General features: G+C 66.6%; 1 protein-coding gene across 1 annotated transcript; it reads left to right on the top strand.

Moving 5' to 3' along the window:
- Positions 1 to 5,347: 5,347 nt before the first annotated feature.
- Positions 5,348 to 7,750, top strand: EMIHUDRAFT_251589 (hypothetical protein; the record flags this gene model as incomplete). Its single annotated transcript, XM_005791326.1, has 8 exons — positions 5,348 to 5,722; positions 6,020 to 6,211; positions 6,247 to 6,420; positions 6,492 to 6,653; positions 6,729 to 6,931; positions 6,993 to 7,227; positions 7,333 to 7,547; positions 7,630 to 7,750. The coding sequence occupies 8 exons, from the start codon at positions 5,348 to 5,350 to the stop codon at positions 7,748 to 7,750; spliced, it is 1,677 nt and encodes a 558-aa protein (XP_005791383.1).
- Positions 7,751 to 9,340: the final 1,590 nt, after the last annotated feature.

The following is a 9,340-nucleotide window of genomic DNA, read 5'->3' as shown; positions in this document are numbered from 1 at the left end:
TCGGCTGAACCCGTCCCCTCTCGCTAGTTTGCCCGGTGCCCTGCCGACGTGGGCCCCTTTCTCGAGTCCCCGCGCCTGGTGATGATCATGGGGCCCGGGGACGAGGACTACCCCGCCGGCCGCAACCCCTTCATCGAGCTGCCGCAGGACGTGCTCGACATTATCTGCGCCTTCTCCTTCGAGGTCGACGTGTCTCAGTGCTTGCCATTCGAGCGCCTGCTCCTGCACTACTCGCGCTGGGAGCACCGCGCGCCCCTCACGCACGGGTTTGGCCCGAAGCCGTTTGAGGTGGTCACCGTCCGGATCGACATCTCGCGGCCGCCATCAGGCGCCCCATGGCCGCCGCACGGGGCGCCGCCGGTCGGCCCGGTGGGCACCAACCCGGCGCTCCCAGTCGACCTCGATTTCCCGACTCGCGCGCTGGAGGACTTGCGCCTCGACGGCTTCATCCGAGGCGACGGGGCCTCGCCGCTCCGCGCCGACCTGCTACTCGACTCGTTTCAACAGATGCGCGTGCTCGGCCTCTTCATCGGCGCGCACCTCGAGACGCAGTACCCGCCACCGCTGTGCGAGCAGCAGTGCCTCCCTGGAGCACCTTTACTGAGCCTTCCTGGATTCTCTCCTCTAGGTACCGCGACCGCTGCCCCATTCGCTTCCCGCGCGACAACTCGGAGGAGTGGGGCATCGAGCCGTCGCCAGTCCGCGTCCAGGGCCGCCTCTTCCGGCCGCAGGGGCAGAACGAGGACTTCGTCCAGCCCCTCGTCCCGGCGCGGACGCTCTCGCTCGAGTTTGGCAAGGCGGACTGGCCGCAGCACAAGCGGTCGTTCTACCGCCTCTTCAGCGTCACCCCGCCCTCCTTCATCAACGTCGGCAGCCGCTTCGAGGACGCGCTGGACGGGGTGCTCGATGCGGTTTACGCCTTGCGCAACGACCTGCGCGCGACCCGAAACCGCGCCACCGACAAGATCTTTGCGGGCCTCCGGGAGCATCTCGGCGACGACGCGCCGCCGCAGATCGTCGACTGAGCAGCCTAGAGTGAGCAAGCGGTGGCACCGTGGCACCTGCCGGGCCTGCCCCCCTACCCTCCCATGCACGCCGCCATTGCCCCAGCCGACCCAAGCACCGGTGCGATTTAGCAATCGCCCCGCTAGGCGGCACGAGCGTACAGCCGCTCTCAGACGAGCCCACCCCGTGCTTTCGCGCGCGTGCATCCCCATGTCCATGTGTCCATGACCATGTGTCCCATGTCGAGCGGCTGCCTTCCCCATGACGCATGAGCCCGAGTTCACTCAATTCGCATGCTGCGCATGCGTACCGTTTATATCCATGTATAAGTGTCCTGTACGCGTCTGTCTAAGTTTTATCCTAACATGCCATGAGCGACCCCTTAGGCGCCATGCAGAAAGCAGTGGACACACACGACTGGTGTGTTCAAGAGTCATGTCTCGCGCGCGCTCTCTCGCATGGCCCCGCCATGGATTCATGCAAACATGTCTAATCGAGCAGCTGCCTGGCGCCTCGCTCGCCACCCATCCGCTTCCGCCCGTCCTAGTCTGCCCGCGCCGCCAGCGCCTCCTTGAGCGCCTCGGTTGCGCGCGCCAGCTCCTCTGCCAGAGAAGCGGCGAGCCCCTCGTCGTCGACGCCTTCCGCGAGTAGCCGCTTGATGGAGCACACCTGACTGCTCCTGGTTGCGATAGTCGCAGCCCTGTAGAGCCTCTCCTCCTTGGCCTTCTCGTCGTCGCACAGCGGAGCTGCCGGAGCCGCCGGAGCCGCCGCCGCGCCCGCCGCCACATTGAGGCGCGCCGGCGCGCACTTGTCGCGCGAGGAGGAAGCTGCCGAGGACGGTGCGGGCGCCAAGGAGGAAACCGCCGTGGACAGTGAAGAAGAAGGCTCGTCGGGCTCGAATGTGTTAGGGCCGCCCGTGTAGTGGACGACCGAGATCAGCCACTCGCCCTCCTGGATCACCGCCTTGACCCAGTACACGTACAGCGGCATGTTCGAGCACCATTGCCACAGAGCGGACTCCTCGTAGGTCATCTTGCCTGACGACGCCTTCCGAATCTTGTCAAGGATGAGCGTGACGGGGCCTCGCACCGCCACGTACTCGTCGTAGACGGCGAAGGTCTTGGGCACGACCGACGGGTCGATGGAGCGCAGCGTTGGGTACGAGCTGTGCTCGAAGCGGTTGGTCGGCTGGAAGGAGTCGTCGTTGCCCATAACACAGTTGTGCAGGGGCGTGCCGACATCAAACATCGCAGTCGGGTGCGCCTTGGTTCTCGACGACGATGCTGCAAGAAAGCCGTGGGCGTGGTCATGGCCGGCGTGGTACGAGATGACCATGTCCTTACGGGCCGCGACTGCCTCTAGCAATCGTGCGCCGCGGCAAATGCGCTCATCGGTCATGTCGATGTGCTTGACCGCGGGCTCGGACTGGATGGCGGAATCGGGTAGCGACGCGCCGGTGGCGGCGGGCAGCGCAGCCGCTCCCCAGAGGGAGGCACCAGTTCCATCACTGGCGGCTGCTACGCCCTCGCCTGCCCGGTGCGGCTGCAGCGGAGGCAGTCCAAGTGACTGCGCCGCGGGGCGGGGCGCGGGCAGGTGCTGCTGGACGGGCGCCGTGACGGTCAGCGGCGCCTCTGGCTGCAGCTGAGGCGAGGGTAGCAGGGATCCGAGCAGGGACATGGTAGGGGACACGCCACCCAGGGTCATAGACATGGGCGAAACCCATCCATCCGGGGCGCGGCCATCGTTGGGAGCCAACCCGCCGTCAGCGAGGGCGCCGTCAAACGAGCCATCGACGAGTAGAAGCGAAGCATCCGAAAGCGTGAGCCGAGGGTGCTCAGTGATGGCGCCCGATGGCAGCTCGGGCGCCACCGGCTCGGCGGACCGGTCGAGGCCGAGCCTTGTGGCATAGTCAAAGAGAAGTGAGGAGAGTTCGTCGGCGGTCTTTGACGATGATCTGTCAGGGCAGAAGGTGCGCACAAACTTCTTCTTCCAATCAATGTGGACGTTGCCCTGGTGCGCCAGGAAGACCCGCACAGCGTGAACATCGCCGCACGAGAAGTCGGAGGGGTTGTCACGGGGGGCGCGTAAACGTGGCCTCGGCATCCTCAATGGCTGTGCTCTGCTCCGCCGCTGTATCCACTTACAGATCACGGGATGCGGGAGAGGCGAGCGTCGCCGCGGGATTCGTGCAAGCCGCACGATCGCCCTTTTTAGCCCGCCGTTTACTCATTGGAGATTCCACTTGACTTTCCTGAACGAAATAAGTCAGTTCCTCACCCCTCTACTTTACACTGTCAAGACCTAAGTCATTCTGCTAATTTCACCTCATGGTCATGCAAACGCGAGGACATGTACATGTCAAACGCACAGAAAAGTGGTGTGAGATAATCATGGGTAACAGTCGCATGGGCCATGGGTTCCTTCACGCCGGGCGGGCGGAGGTCTATCGCCCAGCCCCCAGCTGGGCTCGGTGGCGCGCCTAAGCTCCGGAGACCGTGGCATCAACGGCCTGCGGCGCCACAAGGCCGGATGGGAGCGGCCCCCGGGTGAGGCCCGCAGCACGGATCGCCTCTGTGATCCGTTCGCGCAGAGTGTTGGCACGCGGCGCCGGCGGGCGTCCCGCGAGCCGATCCGAAGTGCGCTCGAGCGGTACGAAGCGGTCGTCGTTGGGCGGCAGGCGCACATTCCGCTCCACGCAGAGGTTGTGGAGCAGCATGGTTGCCTGGATGACGTCGGTCGCGAAGCACGTCTCCACCTCGAGGCGCCGCCAGAGGACGCCCCAGCGCCGCTCCCACATCCCAAAGGCGCACTCGATCGCCTGGCGGGTGGAGGACTGATAGTGGTTGAACACGCCCTTTGCGGAGGTGTACGTGACACTGGGGCCGGTGGGCCATGGGATCAGCAGCTCCTCGCAGTCGACGTAGCCCGCATCCGCCACGAGGAAGTAGCCAAAGACCCGCGCGACGCTCCGCATCACCTCGAAGAAGGAGGTGCTCCGGTACGCTGTCAAGTCTGGGTTGGCGCCGGGGATGCCAATCGCCGCCCAGGAGAAGGTCCGGTCGCTGTCTGCGATCGCCTGCACATTGATGCTCGCCTTGCCATTCTTGTTGATCCACCTGGCGCGGTTCACCTCTCGCCGGCGAGGAGGCTGCTTGATTAGCACCTCGCAAGGGAGGGGGCGGGGGATGAGAACGCGAGGGCGCGAACGCGCGCAGGCGCTAGTACCGATCAGGGCCGTGCGCACATGCACGCCGTCGAGAGCGCCGATGCACATGTCGATGCACCCCTGCGACGCCGCCCCAAAGGCGACCGTTCGCTCGTCAAGCTCATCCCTGCTCTGGCCGGCGAGCGCGGCCTCGAGACTCCGTCGAAGCGAGAAATGGAAGTGTCGGTTGATGGCGCGGATGACTGTCTTGTTGTGCTGGTAGAAGGTGGCCCTGGACTCGTACTTCCCCATGTATGTCTGGTCGATGTAGGAAGCACCACGGAGCCAGCGCAGCGTGAGAGCGAGCTTCTGCTCCGCCGGCACCAGCACCCCGCGGTAGCCGCCGCGAGGGGCGCCGTCGTCCGACAGCGATGGCGCGATGTCGTCTCGGAGGACCGTCAGAAGGTAGTCAAAGGTGTCGATATCGACTCCGAAGCAGCGCCGAAACTCGAAAGGAGTCAGATACTCGAGCTCAGCGGCGTGGTCCCACCGCGGGTTGGTGCGCATTTGCTGCCGCCGTGCTCGAGGCGCGGCTGCTGCTGCAGCCACTCGCTGCTCGGAGGCGCGTCGCGCGTCGCGAGCTTGCCGCCACGCGCGTATGGCACCCAGCAGAGCCGAGTCAACCGCCTCCTCTCCGCTGTCGGCGGCAGTCGGCGGCGCCGAGCCGCCCAGTAGCTCAATCCAGTCGGCGGCACCGTTCCCAGCAGCACACGCCGGCTCGGGCGATGTGAGGAGCACGCCGACCACCGCCAGCAGCGTGCGAGCGGCGAACGAGCGCGGCATGCGGCCACGGCAAGCGGCGCGCGTTGTTTTGCTCTGTCACGCTGAAAATTTTCCCACAGATGCAAGAGCAAAAACCCCGGCCCGCGTTTTCTGCCCGCCGGCTTCGACGTTGGTTTATTTCGCATCGGAGGGCTTCACAAACGTTCCTCTCGTCTCTCGCAGCCACGATTTAGCTGATAAATTTGGAATCTTTCTTTGACAAGAACGGGCCCAGAGAGGTCAAACCAGAGTCGAATCGTCTAAAGTATAACCCTTGCTTCCAACCGCTCACAAAATCGGGAAAAGAAAAACTCACACAATCGAGTGCCGCCGCAGCACGAGCCGAGAGCTCTCTGTTTGCAAGAGACCACCCCCATGAAGGCTCGCGCCATCGTCCTACTGGACCTCGACTACTTCTACTGCCAAGTCGAGATGCTCCGCAACGGGCTTCCGGCGGAGCGGCCAGTCGCCGTAACCCAAAAGTTCCTCGTCGTGACATGCAACTACCCTGCTCGTTCCTCGGGTGTTGCAAAATTGATGCGGACGACGGAGGCCGTAGCTCGCTGCCCCGATTTGCGGCTGATAGCCGGTGAGGACCTGACGCCGTATCGCGAGGCGTCTGATGAGGCGATGCAGGCGCTTCGCGCCTTTGGGCCGGTGCAGCGAGTCGGTCTGGACGAGTTCTTCATCGACGTCACAGCTGTGGCCGAGGCGCGTGCTAGCGCTGGCGCCTGGGCGCCAGGCACGCACGTCCACACCGCCGCGCAGGGCACGACCACGGCAGAAGCTCTCGCTCGCACGGGCACCGCCTACCGCCCGATGGACCTGCGGGCAGCGAGCAGCGGCAGCGGCGGCAGCAACAGTGGCGGCGGTAGCAGCAACAAAAGCGGCAGCGACAGTAGCAGTGGCAGTGGTGGCGGCAGTAGCGGCAGCAGTAGCGGCAGCAGTAGCAGCGGCGGCGGCGGCGGCGGCGGTGGCGGCGGCGGCGGCGGAGGCGGCGGCGGCGGGCTCGACTTGCTCCGTGCGGCGTCTGCGGTGGCGGCGGAGGCGCGCGCCGCCGTCCGCCGCGCAACGGGCCTGACCAGCTCCGCCGGCGTCGCGCACAACAAGCTGCTCGCCAAGCTCGCAGCCTCGCTGCACAAGCCGGACGCGCAGACCGCGCTGCCCGCCTCCGAGGCGAGCGCGTTCGTCGCGCCGCTGCCGCTGCGCGCGCTGCCCGGCGTCGGCGCGCGCAGCGCGGTCCTTGCAATACTGTCCTCTCGACCCCGTCCCAGAACTGCGTCCCCTTGCGGCGCGTAGGCGCTCGCGCGGCGGCGGCGCTGCACGCCACCGGCTGCACCACGGTGGCGGAGGCGCGAGAGGCGGGGCTGGCGGCGCTGCAGCGCGCGCTCGGCGCCGCCGCAGGGCGGAGGCTGGCGGCGCAGTGCGAGGGGGCGTGCGCCGAGCCGGTGGAGGAGGAGAGCGGGCCGCCGCTGAGGGGAGGAGTCGTCAGTGGAGTGGGGCGCCCGTCGTGGATTAGGTCAAGGAGAGCGGGCCGCCGCTCTCGGTGACGGTGGAGGACTCGTTCAAAGCGGCGCACTCGGTGGAGGCGCTGCGGCTGGTGCTGCAGGTGCTCGCGCCGGACCTGCGGCGGAGGCTAGCGGACGAGGCGGCGTCGCGCGGCGCCTCCGCCGTCGAGGGCGTGGACGGCGTCTCTTCACAGCCCTCCTGGTGTGAACAGGCGGCGTCGCGCGGCCGCTTTGCGAGCTCGCTACAGGTGCGGTGGCGGCACCACGGAACACGCACGATGCAGAACCCGACCGGCGAGCGCGACGCGTCGGTGGCGCCGCGCGGCCCTCTCTGCGTCAGTCGCTCGTGCGCCATGCCGTCGGGCGCCAGCGGGGAGCGAGGCGCCGCCGCCATCGCCGCCGCTGCTGAGGCGGTCCTGCGCGCGAACTTGCGGCCGCCCCAACCCTCACGGTGGTTGCCCTCTCGGCTGCACATCTCGGCTACATCTCGGCTGCGTCTCGGTGCTGCGTAGGCCGCCGTTCCACCTGACGCTGCTCGCTCTCTCCGCCACCAAGTTTGCGCGGGCGGGCGGGCTGCAGGCGGGCGGGCTACGCGACGCGGCGGGCTCGCGCGGAGCTATTGCCGGCGAGAAGGGCGCATCGCCACAGGCGAAGCAGGCGGCGGCGGCGCATCGAGATTTCCGCTCGGGGTATCAGCTGGGCCAGGGCTCTCCGGTGGTGCTGATGAGCAAGGCGGAGGAGAGGCGCGTGCGGGAGGAGGAGGCGGCTCGGGCGGGGGCGGCGGCGGCGGCGGCGGCGGCGGCGGGTCGGGGAGGGGCGGCCAGCGGGGAGGCGGGCGGCGTGGCCCTCGAGGACTGGAGCGAGTGGGCGTGGGAGGGCGGCGGGGAGGAGGAGCTGTGCGGCGGCGACGAGGAGGCTGGCGGCGCAGAGCCGCACGACGTGGGCCCCTGCTTCCCCTCCCCGCGGGAGCTGGGGGCACGGAGCCCGAGCGGAGAGGCGGGAGCGAACGAGGCGCAGGAGGCAGGGTCGGCCGAGGCGGCCGAGGCGGCCGAGGCGGCGGATTGGGGGTGCGACGCGTGCACTTTTCTCAACCCCCCCGGCCGGCAGAGCTGCGAGATGTGTGGCACCCGCCGGGGAGGGTCGCCGCAGGCTCGCGGGCAGGAACCACCTGCCCACGCGGAGCGAGGTGGCGCCAGCGGCGCGCGGAGGCCGGGAAAGCGCGATCGAGGACACAGCGACCACAAGGGAGTGCCGCCGCCACGGCAGCTGACGCTGAGGCATTTTCTAGTGTGAGAGGGCGACTCTGCGAGTGCCCGCTCTCCACCTCTGCTCACGCCCCTCTCCCTGTGTTGCGATTCTCTCTTCCAATGTCTGCTAAAGAATTTTTGTTCCTTCGCGCGATGTCCTATGTCCACACCACCGCGGCGCCGCTCCCGCCGCCTCGCCAAAACCGCCGCCGCGGCGCCCTCGCCAAGCTCGCCGCCGCCCGCCCGCCTCCTCGACCTCCCCACGGAGCTCCTCGTGCGCACCCTCTCCCGCTGCGACCCCGCCGACATCGCTCGCGTCGCGGCCGTCTCGCTGCTCTTTTACCTATGAGTTGGCAGCCACGCATCCATACTCGAGAGCGCCGTGAGCGTGTCGGCTGGAATGTCTCACAGCCTCGCCCGCACCGCCGACGGCTCCGTCTGGAGCTGGGGCCTTGGAGGCTCTGGTTGCTTTGGCCACGGCGACCAGCAGAACCAGCAAAACAAAAGGTATTGCTAAATCTCTCTCTCAGAACCAGCTGCTGCCAAAGAAGGTCGAGACCTTTGTCGGCCAGCGCGTCGTCGCTCTGTTGGCTGGATACGACCACAGCCTTGCCCCTGCGGCGCCGTGGTCACGAGGTGTTGTTCACACCTGTCCAACCATTCGTGCACCACAGTAGTGCGACTCGACCTCTTTGAGTCACTGCCTTCCCGGCGGGTTGGCTGTAGAGCCTCTACAACAAAACTCTACAGCAAAATCGCGCTCTGCATCGCTCTACAACGCACCCGCCTCGGGCCTCGTCACGCGGCGGATGTAGAGCTCTACAGCTCTACAGCGCTCTACAGCGCTCTCCAGCGCTCTACATCTCTACAGCTCTACAGCGCTCTACACTCTACATCCTCTACACCCTCCCTCAGCGCGGGGGCCGCCCTTATTCACACCCCGTGGCCGTGCGCCGCGGAGCACTGTCCGAGTCCACTGCTGTGGACACTGCGGACCGCTGTGCGCGGAATGGCTCATGTGGAGCGATTCTAATGCCACCAATGCTGGTGGGCCTTGCGCATCACCGGACACCGCCTGGACGGCGGTACATATGACGTCACATGGATGGAGCTGGCGCGCGCGCGTCAATCGTTTCTCGTCGACTGCTTGCCTCAATAAATAAACCCAAGGGAGGGATGGGAGGACGGCACACCGCCGCTTGGAGCACTTGGAGTGCGGTCATCAACCTCACGCCCAGGACCGGGGAGCAGAAAGAAAGAAGAAAACAGACGAGCCAAAGCAAGGAAGCGCATTCAGTCGCAATTCTTTTGTGGTGTACCTGTGTTAGTGCCAGTGCGCGCCAGTCCCGTGCCCAGTGTTGTGCGAGGGAGTTTTGTTCTAAAATTCTTTTGTGAGACCGGGCGAGAATTCTTTTGTGGGATGCGAGCGAGACTCGTGAGCCCCGAGCAACCGGTGTCCCCTCGCCCCTTGCTTTGTGATAGGCTTGGTGCCCGACCTTGCGACCGTCACGTGCAGACATTGGGCGACCGCTGCGTATGTCGGCAGAGTCAGCCACCGGGCAAACCGGGGCGGTGAGCACTGAAACCGGGGCGGTGAGCACTGACGCTTCGTA

Source organism: Emiliania huxleyi (genome assembly GCF_000372725.1).
Source record: "Emiliania huxleyi CCMP1516 unplaced genomic scaffold EMIHUscaffold_1135, whole genome shotgun sequence".
NCBI lineage: Eukaryota > Haptophyta > Isochrysidales > Noelaerhabdaceae > Emiliania > Emiliania huxleyi.
Note: the sequence above shows the minus strand (reverse complement) of the source record. Positions and strands in the feature narration are given on the sequence as shown.